Source organism: Euprymna scolopes, chromosome 25 (assembly GCF_053919585.1).
Source record: "Euprymna scolopes isolate OS-2025 chromosome 25, ASM5391958v1, whole genome shotgun sequence".
NCBI classification, from domain to species: domain Eukaryota; kingdom Metazoa; phylum Mollusca; class Cephalopoda; order Sepiida; family Sepiolidae; genus Euprymna; species Euprymna scolopes.
Genome location: NC_136506.1, coordinates 2,004,167 through 2,022,962, shown reverse-complemented (window position 1 = coordinate 2,022,962; position 18,796 = coordinate 2,004,167). Strand labels below are relative to the sequence as shown.

General features: G+C 35.2%; 1 protein-coding gene across 1 annotated transcript; it reads left to right on the top strand.

Moving 5' to 3' along the window:
• The first annotated feature begins 6,818 nt into the window (after window positions 1-6,818).
• On the top strand, window positions 6,819-7,253 carry LOC145247140 (uncharacterized). Its single transcript, XM_080108783.1, has one exon. It carries the CDS (start codon window positions 6,819-6,821, stop codon window positions 7,251-7,253), a length of 435 nt encoding a protein of 144 aa, XP_079964909.1.
• The last annotated feature ends 11,543 nt before the right edge of the window (window positions 7,254-18,796 follow it).

The following is an 18,796-nucleotide window of genomic DNA, read 5'->3' as shown; positions in this document are numbered from 1 at the left end:
ATTGTAGTCAGCTGGAAAGCAGGCAATCAGAAGATTGTTTTACAGGCGTGCAGTTCTAAGAAAGAAGCTTTGTTCATGGAATCTACATTTAGGTTTAGGCACAGACAAAGAGTGTGGGAAATTATTGATAGTGGTTTTGGTTAGACGAGTGTTTTTCGTGAAAGTTTGACGAGGGAGGTGACCATGGATAGGACTTGCCATGAAAATAACGATAAAGCAGAGACCGGCTGTGGGAAAGCGGTTGCAAGGAAGAAAAGAGGGCATCCCCCATTAAGCTACGAAGTCTGAATGATATATTAATTTAGTATACCATAAGAACAATAAAGAAAAAGTAAAAGGGGAAATTAAGAAAAAAGTAACCTCTTTAAGTCATGGAATTTCGAAGCTAAAGTCTTGTCATTAAAGAGAACAGACAAATGAAAACATTGAAAAAATTAATATCATTTACAGTGTCGCCCTAAAGAAAATATCACCACAGCTATATTTTTAAACTGTTATTAAAAAGACTTAATTCAGATAAATTGATTATGTAGTAGTGCCTACATCTATTCAATGTAGCTGCCTTCAGCCTCAATCATGACTTGAAACAAGTCCGGAACTGAGAGAATCGCGTGTCAACAAACGCCAGCGGGAACTCGGTGGATGGCGGCGATCAGGTTAGTGTTGTGAATGATAACTACCAAACGAAGTAGTCTAGCGGGTTCAGATTGGGGGAGGATGGGTGTTGGAGAGTGAAGGGTACGAAGTACTCCTTCTGAAGCCAAGCCTGGGTTTCTTTTAAGTTGTGGGCCAGTGTCGAGTCCTGCTGCCACATCCAGAGTTTGCCAGCGCCCGCCTGATTGCACGAAGGCATCACCACACTTTACAGCACATCCAGGTAATCTTCGGTGTTGACTTTCAAGCCGACTTCGAAGATGTGAGGTGGCATGATGAGGTCCTCGCTTCAAACCACACCAAAAACTAAAACCCTGGCCGGAAACTTTGTTGTCTTCACCCTGGATACGTCACTGTGATTCATGGCATCCAAGCGATGCATTTTGAGAGTACTAACAATGGTCCTGTTTTTAGAACTTGGTTCGCTAGAGAGCATGAGTTGTACAATGGTGCATCTCCGATCACACTCGTTGAACATTGTACCACTTTCAGACATAATAGAAGACTCCTATCGCTCTCGGGATTTGTACACAACTGACCAAGTAGTTGATGATCTGCAACAAAAAAAAAATAAAACCGGTTTTCATAAAACTAAAATTGAATCATGTCTTATCTAGGGCGACAATTTTTCGTTTCATCGTGTAGATATGACATGAGAATCAAGGAATACGATATAAAGGTAAAAAATACTAACCATAATTTTATCATTTAATCTATTCGCTGCTCCTCTTAATGGTGTAAAACGTTTCTTATATTGATAAGTTTTGTTTGTTAAAGTTTTACTCTTTGATAACTATTGCATTATATATATACACACATATAAATAAACACACATATATATACACGCACACACACACACACACACACACACACATATATATATAGATATTATTTTTTAAATATAATCATCCACTAACACGAGTTTCGTCGTCTACGACACATCAGAGTGGCTGAATCGAGCGAGATTCCAAATGCCGCTCCCCATTTAGGGGATACCAAATTGGTCAAAGGGAAAATTATTCCCAACTCGGATTTAGGTAAAAATGCACTTTCGTATAAATAATTGAATTCGTTCAAAGAGTATCGTTTAAAAAACAAATAAAAACATATATATATATATATATATATATATATATATTTAAATAAGGGAGTAGTCACCAACAATGTGTATTTTTTAACATTATTTTATTATTCCGTGTCTTGGTTTTTCATTGAGAATTATGTTTGGATCATTGTAATAATGTTTTTAAGTCATTGAAATCGTTTACGTACGTTTCAGACGGTCTGATGCGTCCTCGTCAGAAATTATTTTCAAATGTGTAAAAATGGCGATTTTCTAGTTAGTTTGAAGTTTTTCCAAGGGGTGGAGGCTTGTAAGTGTTTATTATACATTGGTATGCTGAATTTTTATTGCTTTTTTTTTTGGGGGGGGGTTGTCCAGGGAGACCTTTTGACCTCGCTGTAGTCAGTACCAACAATACCAACCCTACTTAACCTCGAAACCAACAACACTAGGAGACACCTAGAACCATAGTATAATATCTGTTCCAACACCTCGCTCCCTCCTCAGTCAGGGGAGGAGAACCCCCTCATGACTGAAACGACTATCTTCCCTTCTATCACCCCCCTCCCATACCTACACCCCCCAATGCCCCCCTCTGGGGAACAAATCTTCCCCACACTAGGAACCGATCCTGGGTCTGGCCATACCCACATGGGGAGACAAATAAATAGAAACATTAAAAAAATCCCCTATTTTTAATACACCCCTCTTTCTAAACAAACATAATATAAGACTAAAACGAAAAATCACAATACTAAAATCCAAGAATCCAAAAAATAAATATCAAAATAGAATGCCTACCCTTACTTCAGAAGAGCCAGTCCCCCCTCCCCCTCACACACATTAGTAACGACCTCGGACCACAGCTTCCTTCCTAAGAAAGCAAATAACCCCAAAATGCTATAAAACAATATACACATTCCCAAACCAATAAAAGCAAACACACACACGCACACACACGCGCACACACACACATAAACACACACGCACACACACACACACATACACACACACACACATACACACACCCTACCCCACCCTAAAGGAAAAGAAAAACACATTAGCAGAAAGAGATAGCGACTGACTACAGCGAGGTCAAAAGGTCTCCCTGGACAAAAAAAAAAAAAAGCAATAAAAATTCAGCATACCAATGTATAATAAACACTTACAAGCCTCCACCCCTTGGAAAAACTTCAAACTAACTAGAAAATCGCCATTTTTACACATTTGAAAATAATTTCTGACGAGGACGCATCAGACCGTCTGAAACGTACGTAAACGATTTCAATGAACTTAAAAACATTATTACAATGATCCAAACATAATTCTCAATGAAAAACCAAGACACGGAATAATAAAATAATGTTAAAAAATACACATTGTTGGTGACTACTCCCTTATTTAAATATACATCTTTCTTTCGTTGGAATTTATTAACCCATTTTATATATATATATATATATATATATATATATATATATATATATATATATATATATATATATATATATATATATATATACATATATTATTTTTAAAATCTCCCCATGTGGGGAACCAAATTGGTTAAAAGGCAAAATTATTCCCAACTCGCATTTAGGTAAAAATGCACTTTCGTAAATAATTGAATTTATTCAAAATATATCGCTAAAACAAAAACAAAACAACACACACACACACACACACACACATATATATATATATATATATATATATATATATATATATATATATATATATATATATACTAGCAAAAGTACCCGTTGTTGACTGGGTTCAAAAACAGCCTACAGAAAATGGACTCTGATTTATGAAAGTATATTAAGTTATGAAAAAGACGGGTTGTAAAGAGATAGCTTCGAATTTGGGGGTATCAAAACCAAAGCAAAATATGATGAAAGTAAAAATAAAATCGATAAACACCATAATTTATTATACCATACCTGTTCACACTGAAACACTTATCACAATTTTCTGTGGATCTGTATTGAAAAACCTTGTTAAACTTTGTGACATATTTCCATTCTATGGAGGTCAAGCGCGAACGATCACCCCATAATTTTATTATACCATATTTCTTCAAACTGAAACATAATTATCAAAGTATATTACGCAGATAGATATGAAAAGTCTCTATTAAAGTTTGTGCCTATTTCCATTCTATGGAGGCCAGGCTCGAACGCAGACCCCAAAATTTTATTATACCATCCTATTTAAATTTAAACATACTTATCAAAGTATTCTTATGTACATCTATATCAAAAACACTTGTCAACGTTTCTTTTTAATTTTTAAATTTGTTATTTCCATACTTTGTTGACCAGGCGCGTACGCAGACCCCACAATTTTAATGAATCATCATTATGGCAGATAAAACATACCCATTGCTGTGTCTCGATACATCTTCTATCATTATATGTGATCATTTTTTCTATGATAGTCAACCATATAGGAGCCTATTCGTGACCAGACACACACACATTCAGCTTTATATATATATATATATATATATATATATATATATATATATATATATATATATAGTAATTTATAAAATATATATGGCGATTAAGCTACACTGAATATTCTGCGTTTCATCCAACTATAGGATTCGTCAGGCTTATGCGCGAATTCTGTCGTTGCTTCTTGTTTTTATACATGTTGAGGATTTCTAGTTGGCCAATCAGCTTTCTAGTATCCACCGCGCCCCTTCCTACCAGCCAATGGGCATGCATTTTATCAAACAAAGGATCTGTTTTAGAGCTAGGTTGTGTGCATTATTGTGTACACATAGGTATATTTATATGTATATAAAAAAAAGCAGAACGGCCACCTAAAACCACTAACCTAGCTCTAAAACAGATCCTTTGTTTGATAAAATGCATGCCCATTGGCTGGTAGGAAGGGGTGCGATGGATACTAGAAAGCTGATTGGCCAACTAGAAATCCTCAACATGTATAAAAACAAGAAGCAACGACAGAATTCGCGCATAAGCCTGACGAATCCTATAGTTGGATGAAACGCAGAATATTCAGTGTAGCTTAATCGCCATATATATTTTATAAATTACTAACTAGCTCTACCTACGTATTGAGCACTTTTGAAGTAAATACTTAAAGTTTACGCATAAATCTATACTTTCGTATAGTAAATTTATGTGAATAAATGAAATAGTTATATATATATATATATATATATATATATATATATATAATCAAATTTTAGTCATTCAATTAATTTAAAATTGATGACGTGAAATGTTTAAGTTTCATATCAAAGATTTTTATTATTCTATGTAAGACAAGAAATACAAGAGAGACATTTTAACTCCTTATCCAATAGGATTTCGATGTCAACCATCTCTTCAGGGGAGAACAATATTAGCAAATAGTTATAATGGTTTACATCTTATTTACTAAAGTCAGTAAAATTCATTGAATGAACAAAATTTGATTTATTTGCTCTATCTTGTATCTTGTATATCAGGCAATTCTTATTTAGGTGATATAATACTTATAGAATATTACTGCCAGTAATATATTGTAAATCTTATAATCACAGTTTTCCATACCAGCTGCTTGTTGGATAATTGTAAATGATCTCTTGTAACTACAGCATTAGTTTCTGCAAAGAATTTACGATTATTCTAATATTATTGTAGAAATAATCAATTGTATACCATGAAAAACTATTACGGTGATTTAAAAAAAAAAAGCAGTATTTTATCTAATATCTCGCTGCAATGTTGATCAAACCCCACATCCATTTAAAAAAGAAAAACAAAATCGTTCCAGATTTCAGTTTTTATTATTTCAGATTCATTTTTACTAACCTATTTCTGTTATAAAAATGGTCTTACCTGTGCTGTTTGTTTTGGTCAAAGAATAGTTGTTGTTCAAAAAAAACTATGGTAGCTTAATAGAGTTCAAATGAATGCATTATATTTTTATTACCCCACTATTGGCTTTTTATACTTCATGAATTTATATTATTATTATTATTATTATTATTTATTTATTTATTTATTTATTTATTTAACTATTTATTATTATTATTGTTATTATTATTATTTATTTATTTATTATTATTATTATTATTTATTTATTTACTATTATTATTATTATTTATTTATTTATTATTATTATTATTGTTGTTGTTATTATTATTATTATTTATTTATTTATTTATCTATTTATTATTATTATTATTATTATTAATATTATTATTATTATTGTCTCAAAACGAGCTTTAACATAGGTCTTCAGAGATCTTCCTCTGAAAATAGCCTGTGGTGTTTCCCGGAAGCTGAGTGACAACAAGTCTCCCCAGGTTTCCAGTACTCTCCATATCTTTCGATAACATTTGCAAATAAATTTGCATTATCGCAACAGCTGCTTGCCATTGATTTCTCGTTGGCAGCGGTTATTGGTCTTTGCTAGAATTTAAGTGGCAATAAGCCTCCCCAAGGTTGCACTTATTCCCCTGATGTCTGGTCAGTTCATCGGTCTTTCCTTCCCTCTTGACTCTACTTGGTTATTTAGTTTCCTCTTTCGTGGGGTACGGGCAGTGATGTGGCAATTGGCGATGGGGGTAGGGTTTGGTTAGAGAACTTATAGATATGCGGTTTCAGTGTTCTTGGTTTCATGTACTGTTTCATGTTTTGCCTTTGCAGCAGTTTCTGGCCCGCGCTTTTGCTCCTGTGTGTAATTTTCCACTCATTATTATTATTATTATTATTATCTTAATATATGCTTAGATATATCATAGTATTATTTTTTTAATAAGGGTTATCGCGGTGATTGTAATAATTACCGTGGCATCTCTCTGCTCAGCATTGTTGGAAAGATCTTCGCTCGTGTTGTATTGAAAAGAATCCAGTTACTTGCAGAGAGAATTTACCCAGAGGCGCAATGCGTTTTTAGAGCAGAAAGGTTAACTGTTGACATGGTATACGCCTTACAACTACAGGAGAAATGTTGACAGCAAAGGAAACCACTGTACCTCGCTTTCATTGATCTAACAAAGGCATTGGTCCTGGTTCTTAGGAACGGCCTCTTTGTGCTGTTATACAGAATAAGATGTCCCCCCAAACTCCTGAGAATGATAACCTCTTTTCATGAAATTGAAGTTGGTGTCTGTATTCGCACAAGAGGAGATGGAAGCCTTTTCAAACTGACCCGTCTACGTGCCAAAACTAAAATCCGCATGGCCCCCATCAGGGAAATGCTGTTCGCAGACGATCCAGCCTTAGCAGCCCAATCTGAGGAAGCCCTCCAACAACACATTGGGCGCTTCATCCATATTTGCAACAAGTTCGGTTTGACAATGAGCCTCAAGAAAACAAATGTCATGGCTCAAGATGTCAGCAACGTCCCCTGCATATCAATTGGTGATCACACACTGGAGGTGGTGAACGACTTCACCTATCTAGGCTCCATTATTTCCAACAATCTCTCACTGGACGCTGAGCTAAACACCCGCATCGGGAAAGCAGCAACAGCTATGGTCCGCTTGACCAAAGGGAGCGTGGAATAACAACATGCTGACCATAAACACAAAGATGAGGGTATATCAACCCTGTGTCCTCAGCATCTTATTCTACTGCAGTGAGATATGGAACCTCTACAAGCATCAAGAGTGCAGACTAAATGCCTTCCATCTGCGCAATCCAAGAAAAATCTTAACCATATATGGCAAGACCACATTCCGAACAAAGACGTTCTTGCCAAAGCAAATCTTCTAAGCATGTTTGCCGTCCTCTCCCAGAGACGTCTGCGCTGGCTAGGGCACGTTGTTCGCATGCAGGATGGCCGAATTCTCAAAGACATCCTGTATGGAGAGCTCTTAGCCGGCAGTCGACCAACCGATAGACAACTCCTCAAATTTAATGATGTGTGCAAAAAGGGCTTAAAATCCGGCAAAATTAACCCTGTTGACCTTGAATCCTATGCTGCAGACCGTGACTCCTGGAGGGTAAAAGTCAAGAAATATGTCAGGCTAAGCGAGGAGAGAAGAGATGAACAGTGGGAGAAGAGAGACAGGCGCAAAAGGACAGCATAAGCAGCAGCAGCATCGGCAGAGCATTACAGATGGTATCCCTGCGGCAAGTGCAACAGAATCTGCCGTTCCCGCATCGGTCTTCTCAGTCACAGCAACAGTTGCCACCACTCCTGACAACCTTCAGGCGCGATTGTCCATCGTCTACCTAGACGGAAGAACGCTAATAAAGTATAGTTTAATTCAAATATATATTACCTTGAAATTATATATATACTAGCGGGGGGTACCCGGCGTTGCCTTGGTTTTTAAAGGCGTGTGTGGTTGGGGGTAGTAAAATGAAAACAAAACGAGGTCATAACCCTGTTTTAATATTAAAAAAAAAAATGTTAAAACTATTTTTTAAAAATTGTGTAAAAAAAACAATTTAAAAAATGAACGTGATGCAATACGAACGGTCCGGCGGTGCCCGTGTGTTTGAAAAATCCAAAAAAGTTTGAAGTGGGAGTCGAACTCGAATCATTGAGGCGAAAGCGCCAAAAGAACGTGATGAATTAACTAAAAAGTGAATTAGGGCAAATATCAATTCCGCAGTAAAGTTTGTTTTGATTTAGTTTCAGTAGCCACATCCCACTCGAATTCTAAATGAATTTATTTGTTTTAATTTTAATTTAAGTGTAATGCAAGTGAAATCACGATATTGTTGCGTTGTAATCTTTGTGTAAAAATAAATGTTCAGTTGAAAGTACTAATAAATAAAGTTCATAGTTAGATTTCACGGTTAGAGTCGTTAAAACCGGAAGTAAAATTCGATTAGTCTCGCAGATTGCGTCTTACACTAACGAAAAAAAAAGCAAAAAGAAAACAATAATAGTAATCGCGTTTTCGCTTTTTTTTTTAATTTTTTTCTATTTTATTATGGAAAAAACAGAAAGCATAATCAGGGAAAAAAGATTTAAAAACAAAAATAACGGCATAAGTAACCTTGTACGATTCAAAGCCGGTGTGTTTCCATGTAGTGTTCCTTTTGAACGCATCCGCTGCGGTGTAAATGGGAAGAGGGGAAAAAAGGAATCTAATAGAGAGAAAAGATGTTGCAACTTCCATTGAATCTAAGCGATTTTGGCAGTGGACTCTCACCGGAAAAAATATAGGGATGTACAATTGTCGAGGAACTGTAGAGGTAATAGGCCTGTAGAAAACCTCAGATAATGTGCTACAGTCTTTACGCATTACATTTGCATGTAATGTCCTGATTTTTAATCCTATTAAGGTCAGAGTTGGAGGGGGAAAATGACTTCATCTTATTTATATAGAGATTACACTATATAATTTTGTATACTGAATTTTTGATGTACTTGTGGATTGGCTTTATCAATCTACGCTAATTAATTTTATATAGATTAAATGGATGGCTGTTGTATAGGGGGTACATATTTAAAGATAACGGGAGTTCATATTGGGAGAGACACATATAACTGGTTCATATAATACGGAGACGCATAACAGATGACGATGATAATGAGAGAGACATTTATATCAGACTGAGATGATTCTTGGGACTTCATATTATTAATACAGACTGCATGATGTGATACAATAGTTCTCATACACATATTGAGGGGGAGGAGATACTTTACTTATGATGATGGTGGGGAGGGCACATAATACTTGGAAGGGTTTACAAGAGTACGTTATAAGATGATGATAAAACGCATTTACCTTTTGGTTGTGATGAATGACGCACGAGACAAACAGTTAGAAATTTAGTTGGTTTCTTTATTCTTCAATCGCCCTATCGGTGATGTCAGGAATTCAAACTTTGATTTACATGGTTTATTTTCCTCCCTACGCTTCTAAGGAACTCTCCTCTCCAACTAACTATCACCGTGTGTGATCTGCTCTGAATATCTGATCCTCATCAACTCATGCTTCAACCGACTTCTAACTTAGAACCTTTGATTCCTATATTGAGAAATGTTTATGACGTCAGAAGTGTATTTTCCAATGTGACTACTTTCACGTGGATTCATAAATGTTTGTCCAAACACACCTTTGGCAAAAAAAATATCCTTAATTTTAATTCTAACCTATTTTTAAACAATATATTTTAACTCGCATTGTGCATTAACTTAACTGACATATTTAATATCTAGATTTTTAAAGGAATGGACAATCGACTCTTTTTTTCGACCTAAACAATATTTAACTATTTCTAATAGAATTAACAATGGACTTACTAGCATTCCATTTTCCATTATCTTTAACACCTGCCTACAGGGCTCGATTCTGGCCTCGTCCTAATATCCGTTTCAATTATCTTGTGTTGTCTTCTTACTTACATGAGAAGGGGGCACCCCTTACATGTAACATGGCGAGTCATACCATTTTTTTTATATATTATATTTTTAATTTCACGTGTCGCAGAAAATAGTATTGAATATTATTAGCAGTTGTATTAATAGTATTTTAGGGTGCATTGCTCTTTCGATTCGTTCGTTTATCTTTTCCAGTATTATCTATCACAATATTGTTCAAATAGTTCATAGTGACCGTTTAAAAAAAGCCGATCGAATCAGATATACAATACTAAAATAGACAGTCTTATATTTGTAAACGTAAATCTTCATATTCCGGCATGCTTCCAAGAATTAAACTTTAAGCCTGGCTGGAATTAAGTCAGTCACCTTTCATCTGACGGTATAATATTTTGGCTTTACAATTTTAATTTCATCCTGAAGTTAATCGGCTCTAGCCAACGATGAAACTTTTTCAACGTACAAAATGCGTGAGCACATCTTAGCACATTGTCATCAAGTGATCGTGCCGGATATTAGCCTTGCTAACTAAGCAAGAATTATATGCTGTCAATTTAGACCGGACATTGCCGAAGGTTACCCTGAAGCCATTGCTATTATGACAGCTACGTTTAAGCAAGTCCGAATAATGCTTCGACGCTCTGTCGACCGAAATGAGGAAATTAAGATTGTTCTATTCAGTAGCAACACGGAATGTTGAATCGTAATAAACATTGACGTTTAATAGACATAAAATGATTTACAAGTCTTGATTGTTCATTATTAAAAATAAGGCCAGATAGTAAAATAACTTTTGGAACTTGTAATGTTTTTTTCTGAACTGCATTAGATATTTGGTATGATTTTAAAAAAAAACCTTGGCAAAATTTCTTTCCAACATTGAAACCGTTTTATATTGCTTGATGGTGTAGGGTAAGGGTGGACAAATCTACTTTTTCTCCAACCGATTCGAGTAATCAGGTTCAGTTAATAATGAGCCGATTAAAGCTTCTGTCTTGCTTTCTTTTTGTCTTGGGAATCAAGAGAGGAAAGCGTTTGGGGCGGTTTCTACAGGGTGACCCCAAAAAAGCAGAAGCTAAATGGACGCCATCTAGAACATATGCTGTAGAACGGAGAAAAAAAGTATTTTGATGTGATGTTTTGAATATAATAAACTAATTAGGAACAAAGTTTCATTTGATTCGGACAAAACTCTAAGAAACGGGGCCTAATTAGTGTGGGCCCGTTTTTTGGGGGATCACCCTTTATAATGTAAATAAATAAAACAACCACTATTCACTGCTCTGCCTTAAAGAACTATAACATTTGATGCAAACTGTAATAGCAGGTACCATAGTTTCTGTTGTGGTTGTCACCTTACGGAAAACAATAAATTCTTCATCTTCCTCTAAAAACCGTAAGAATTTGTCTCTTGGTGTTAGCACAGGTTATGCACAAGTCATACACACGAAACACAAAATGGTAATTTACATATTTCGAAAATGTTTTTATTTGATTGAAGCCAAGAATAGAAAATAAATAAAAACATATATAAGGAAAGGCTGTCGTAAATGTTTGTTGTGTATGCACCCTACGGATAATAATGAACTTTTTCTCTTACTATTAAGACCGGGAGAATATGTCGGTTAGCACGTCATGCACGTCGGACTGACGTATAACCACTTCACTATATTTGTTTTATGTTTTTCTTTTCAATATATTTTCTTTCCACTAAATACAGAGTTGCGTTTTTTCTGCCGGGCCTAGAACAGTCCACAACAGTTTGTCTGCCGACATTTCTGTTCATGTAGACGGCACACTAACTTTAAATAAAAATAATGAGAAACTGGAAGAATCAAATTACTTAGAGAAATAACTATTTTCACCATAACAAAAACATCCTTCACGTGCCTAGTGTCAAACGGAATTTTCATCTTTCACGTGCCTAGTGTCAAATGGAATTTTCATCTTTCACGTGCCTAGTGTCGAACGGAATTTTCATCTTTCACGTGCCTAATGGCGAACGGAATTTTCATGAAAGAATGGTTTCCTACAAATTAGCGAAAATACGCTTATTGTTTCATCACAACTTGGTTGTCTTCAAATCCAATGTCAGCACATACTTGTCATGGAGGAAAATAATGAAAATTATTATTTTTAAATAGATTATCATTTTTCGGTTAGTCATTATCGCCGTTTAACAAAACCAATCATCATGATGATAGACATCATTAAATGGAAGTCGTCTCAGTATTGTATTAAACAACGCTTCGACGTAGAAATCCTTTATAGACAACATTTCGTTATACCTCCATGTTGTTGATAAAATGCATGCGGGTTGATCATTCGGCCTTTCTCGTCTCCGTCGTCGCTGTAAAATTCTGTTTACTTGTTTGGCGGTTGCTCAAAAACGCACATGGCAATATTTATTGAAAACTGAAACAGAAGACATAAAACTTTTGCTTGGAGAAGGGTGAAACAGATAGATAGATAGATAGATAGATAGATAGATAGATAGATAGATAGATAGATCGCTTCTCTCATTACACTTAACTACGGTGTATGTGTCCGCACTCACCCTTTCTGGGACTCCTCAGGGGACGGCAACATATTCCCTGCTTGCTTCAGTTGTCAGTCTAAACGAGATTTAAAAACCTAAACTGGAAGTCACGTGGTTATATCAACATCTGTTATGAGGTAGCTTCTGACTTTTATACTTTGTGCTACTTGATAATGGTGGTTAGAGTGGTGAGGTAGTGATGATGATGGTTGTTTTTAGAGTGGTAGAGGGGATGATGATGACCGTTTGCTATAAACAAAGGTATGGCACATTTGGTCATTGCAAGTAAAATGGTAATTCATCAAGTAGCGTGACGATCTGTGTTAGTATTCGATTCCCTACTTACTGATTCTTACACGCATCTCCACCAGAGTTATGGGACTTATCAGATCCCATACATCGGTAAAAATCGAAACTGTTGTTTAACACTATTTGTTTAAAAAGACATCGCTGACAAGTTATTTTATGTAAAGCCGAATTCTTTCGTCGCCAAACAATTTTTGGGGGAGGTTTTCTCGTGTAAGTTCGAAATCCTCGTTTGTCCTGAAGTTTTTGTTGTTTAATAATTGACAGGAAAGACGCAGTAACAATTAAATAAATATTTATTAATACAAATATATAAAAGGGGTAATTGAGCAATATCTTTGCTCACTGTTGAACTAGTGTAGACAAGCATACTCTCCGCGTGTCTCTCTCTCTCTCTCTCTCTCTCTCTCTCTCTCTCTGACCTCTTCCGTTATCCGGAAGTGACGTCATGGACAGAAGCTACGTCTTGAAATAGTTCATTATTCCAAGTAGTAGAGGTACGCCCCCAAGAATTATAAAATAATAAAAAAAATTGACGACGAAAATAAAAATAAAATACACTTTTAAAAAATGTTTATTTCGTATTTATTTCTCCTTATCTCTCATTTAATGCTTTAAAAACATAAATTAAACAAAAGGAGGTAAATAATGAGTGGCTAGAAAAATATATGTACATATTAATATATATATATATATATATATATATATATATACTTGTTTATTGTTATATAAACATGCTCACATCCCGCTGCTACAAACAGCCACTTGTTTCAATCAAAGTGGCTGTTTGTAGCAGCGGGATGTGAGCATGTTTATATAACAATAAACAAGTATTATCAGCTCTTTTTATTGAGCACTATCTAACAACCTCGTTGAATTCAGTAGTCCATTACTTTTGAATAAAAAAAACGAGTATATATATATATATATATATATATATATATATATATATATATATATATATATATACATATACCTCTAAAAGTGAGCATATTTATGTTAGGATAATTCTCAACCTATATACTCAAAGAATATTTGATCTACAGACTTGAAATCTTGTATATAGGTATTCAAACACGTGATAATTTTGTTAATCTGTTTTCATCTGGGAAAAGGCTGCTACGGGGTAAAAATTGTAAAAATTGGTACGATGGGGTGGGTCATAGAACTTTTATCTGTTTGTAAACTGTTTCACGAATGCAGATGCGTGATTCTTTCACATTATAGCGTTCCTATGTTGAGAATAATTAGACTTAAGAACACTTTTTAAAAATCACGTCAAGCTGCCCTAATGGTTATCGTACTTGACTCACACTCTTTAGGTGTTTGGTTTCGATCTCAGCTGGAGTATTTTTTCTTTTTTACTTAAAAGAAGTAAACTGCTTAAAAAACAAAACACAATATTCTTATGCACATGTCACAGTTTCTGTATGAATTAAAATATATTATGTATTCGTATTTTACCACCGGGCAACGCCGAGTGGCCTGCTATTATATATATAATAGACTGTAAACTAATTATAAAGATGAGCAACGAAAAGATAGTTTCGAACATCACTTTTATAGTCGCCACAATAGCTATCATGCATTCTAAGCCATTAACTCTTAATCCGAGTCCACATTGATATCCTTATAAAAAGGCCCGCGAAAATGGGGTAAACACGGAAGTGCTTAATGGCCGTCAGACACATAAGTGTGCGCGGCTTTTGTGCGGCGTTACATTGTTTTCTATTCAAAAGTCGGAAGGAGAATCGGCGTGAACTGAAAAGTGCCGGCAATGGGGGTGAAGAGCTCTTTGGATTCAAGAGAGGCAAGATTCCCTTTCTTTTATGCCAACCATCACCACCACCACCACCCTCTCGACGCATTGTGCAATCAAACATCCCGGGGGGGAAAATAGACAAGAAGATCAAAAGGTTGAGAATGACAATAAAGCTGACGTCAACGGAAACAACAATAGAAGGAGAGCGTGTGTGAAAGCATGCGTGTATGAGAGAGAGAGAGAGAGAGAGAGAGAAGAGAGCGAAGAGAGAGAGAGAGAGAGCGAAGAGGAGCTTTCTAGATAGCCGTGGAATGGGAGCGATTGCATGAAACGCCGCACGTAACTATGGTACAAAAGATCGAGTCAGGGCAATGGCAATAAACATCTCGACTCGTACATAACATACGATATTTCTATTTCATTACTAGCAGGGTGAACCGGCGTTGCCCGGGATTGAATGATGATCAACGAATGTTTCCCGCTCCCAGATTTTTATTGTCATATAAATGAATGAAATAGCCCATTTTCAATCAAATCGCTTGATTACCTACTCTAATTGGGGACCACTCGCGATGCACTTGGAGGAAGCTTCACATACCTCTTGCAGTGATATATTCCACTATACATTCTAGTCTACATTGTACTGTAAAGAACCTACTGTTAAATTTATTAAATTATTTTCTTATATACAATTCCTGCTTTAAAATTTAAAATGCGAAAGTCAAATAGCATGGTTCAATTATGCTCTAAACAGAAACATTCATTTCGAACGCGCCCTTGTTATATCAAAGAAGATACTGCTGATTTTATCTGCCTGGCATTACTATTTGTGCGCTGATAATAGCTTGAATTTAAGTTTACAATGAAAAAGTCAAGTATCATTGTTCAATTGTGTTTTATCAGTTGTCCAGAAGAAAATCACTAAGACAGTTTGCGTAAATATCTATCAATGAGATATATAAATGTTAAGATTGATAGGATTGTGAGCGGTAATCGAGGATTGATGTAGAAGAAAAAAAATAACGCAGCGCGAAAAAACTCACATGGAAAAGTATATATGTATGAATGTATCTTGGAAGAAAATTAAGATTGTAACATAAGAAGAAGCAATAAAATAAAAAATACCGCGTTTTAGTTTAGTGAATTTTCACACTTCGGACCAATATATATCAAATACTAATCGAACCCATTTGGTCTTGCAATGATTTAATTGGATTTGTAAAACATTTATAACATTTAAAACTGTATCCATACACAAGTAAGCTTCAGTCAGCGCAGTGACATTTCTGAAAATACAAAAAGAAATGCACTCTCGCTATTTCAATGGTTAGCTGTTTTATTTATTTATTTTTATATCAAAACGTTGCCTTTAAATATTTAGGAGAATATTTTGGAATTCCTTAAATTTTACAAATAAAAAAGAAGTGATAAGGAAAGAAATTTCTGACAAAAAAGTATAAAATAGAAATGTTGAACCGTCAATGCATTAAGATATTTTATTTGGATTCAACTATTAATATGTTATTGTGTATAGTGTTGAGTTTACTTTTCTAGTTTACTTTTATTACTTCAGGCATGTTTAATTAAATTATTGCCAAAAAATTTTTTGAAAGGAATCTATATAATAGAGTATGTGCTAGCGTGTCTGAAAATATCAGCAAGAGCCGAAAGATAGCTAGTAGTACGGGCTTGCGTCAAAAGAAAAAGAAGAGACAGCACGTGTTCGTATAGAAGCAAAGTTGTACCGGGAAAATGGACGTGTAAAGTCAAAGCACCAAGTGAAATGGACGTGTGGTCCTAAAAAGCTGGTATAAAAACAGAAGGACTTTGTTAAACTTTTGACAGACGAAATGAATAGTAAAAAACAGAAAGCAGATATTGTTTGGAAAGTAGCGGTAATAAATAACCCCAACTACAGAGTGGAACAATAATATTATTGATATGCAAACGACGACATGATTCTTTTTTGTTTGATGAAAACCGGTTTTTTTTTTGTTGCAAACTATCAACTAGTTAGCCAGTTGTGTACTAATCCCGAACCGATAGAAACCTTCTATCATGTCTGAAAGTGATACAATGTTCAACGAGCGAGATCGGAGATGCGCCGCTGTACAACTCATGTTCTCTACTGATCCAAGTTATGACAACACGATCATTGCCAGCACGTTCACAATGTAAATCCAAACGGTTCAAGTCATGAGGGACGTGTTGAAAAAAGACAAAGTTTCAAGCCACGGTTATTGTCTTTGGTATTGTTTCAAGTGAGGGCCACATCACTTCACCTCACATCTTCGAAGTTGACTTGAAAGTCAACACCAAAAGGCATCTAGATGTGCTTAAGAGTGTGACGAACACTTGGTGCAATAAGATGATTGTTTGCAGACCTTAGTTGTGGCAGCAAGATTTGGCATTGGTCCACAAGTCCAAAGAGAACCTAACTTGGCTTCAGAAGGAGTGCTACGACTTTGCATCCTTCTCTTACTGATCCCCTCCTCCCCAGACTTGAACTCGCTGAACTACTTCGTTTGGTTATACGTCGAGAACGTCACTGATATAACTTCCAACAATACCAAAGCCAGCCTAAGCGCCGTTACCCGCCGAGTATTCGGCGTGCTTCCGCCGGCGCTTGTGGAAAAGGCATGCTCCCAGTTCTGGACCCATATCGGGGCATAGACTGAGACTGAAGGTGACTACGTTGACTAGATGTTAGCTCTACTGAAGAATCAAGTTATCTTTTCCATAAAAGTTTTAAAATAAAGCTGTAGTTTGTTTTTCTTTAAGGAAACATTTTATCGTCCCACCTTGTATTTCTGCTTCCTCCGAGTTAAATCACACACTTTGTTGCGTTCCCTTTTTCTGATTAAAGATTCCACACACTAATCTATTAATCTACTTTGATTTTTGATTAAGTATGCATAGTTCTCGAAACAATTGTAAATCCGATATCTAAAATGATATAATTAAAGATTTGGAGATAAATATATCTATAATTTCTATTTAATGCTAAATATTCAGCTTGTCTTTGGTAATCTAAATTCCACTTTTCTTTGGATCAAACTGGCTTATGTTAATTGAATTTATATTGTCATAAGTTTCTTTCCTCTATATAAAGTTAGGTATTTTTATATGTTTATATATTTCCTGTGCATTGTGATGAGTAATGCGCACTCTATTTAGGTACTAAACATCAATTAATAAATATTTCCTAAATTTCTCTATCTTTAATTATTTTCAATAGTCCTTGGGATAATATGTGCACCGCCTATTATGTGAGAAAAACTGGTTTACACACGAATATAGTGACGGATTATAAAATTTTCATCTGCGAGACAGTATTCAACTTATATACACCTTCGTTTTGTAAACAGAAACACTTCGTATCATCTCTGATTCTCTCTAGGAATAATTTAGTTGATTATTTTTCTCGGTCTTCAAAACTAACTTTCTTCTTAAACGTCTTGAATCGATGTATCGACCTATTTTAAACACGTTTATTTTCCCATCTGTTCAGCATCTAAGTTCCTCCATTATTGTTCTTTCTTGTTAAGGAAATATGAGGCATTAAAAATTATTTTTATTTTCATTTTCTGAAAAGTTTATTAGGTACAAACTACAATAAACTACAAATTTGGATCGTCTTTAGTAAAGACGATCCAAATTTTAATGATTCTTAATGTAACAATTTTCATTGCCTTCAATTTAAAAGACATTTTTAAATAAATATTGGTCGAATATAATAAATCATACAGTTTTTTTTTTAATATTCTAATTGATTTCGTAAATTATATTTCTTCAAGAACTGTTCTTATTCCAAAAATTGAAATGTCTCCGGTTTGTAAAAATGAATCATGCTAATTTATATATTCTGAGATGGAACACATACATTAAATCCGTTGCAAAGGTCGCTGGAAAAATGCCTACATTATTCTAGAGCTTCAGTAGATATCTCTATGCCGATGCTGTATAGGAGCTAAGTACGTTCCATGATGGCGTACTCGTTCCAATTTTGCGTAGAAGCTGCACTGAGCTCATATCCTGCTTGGGCGAATTCAATACCGATTTTGTAACCTAGTAGATGATGCCATTTTCTATTCCCTGCAACCTCTTTCCCACGTTGCTAGCCTGTCTCTTCTCTATCGTTATTTTCAGTGCAAGT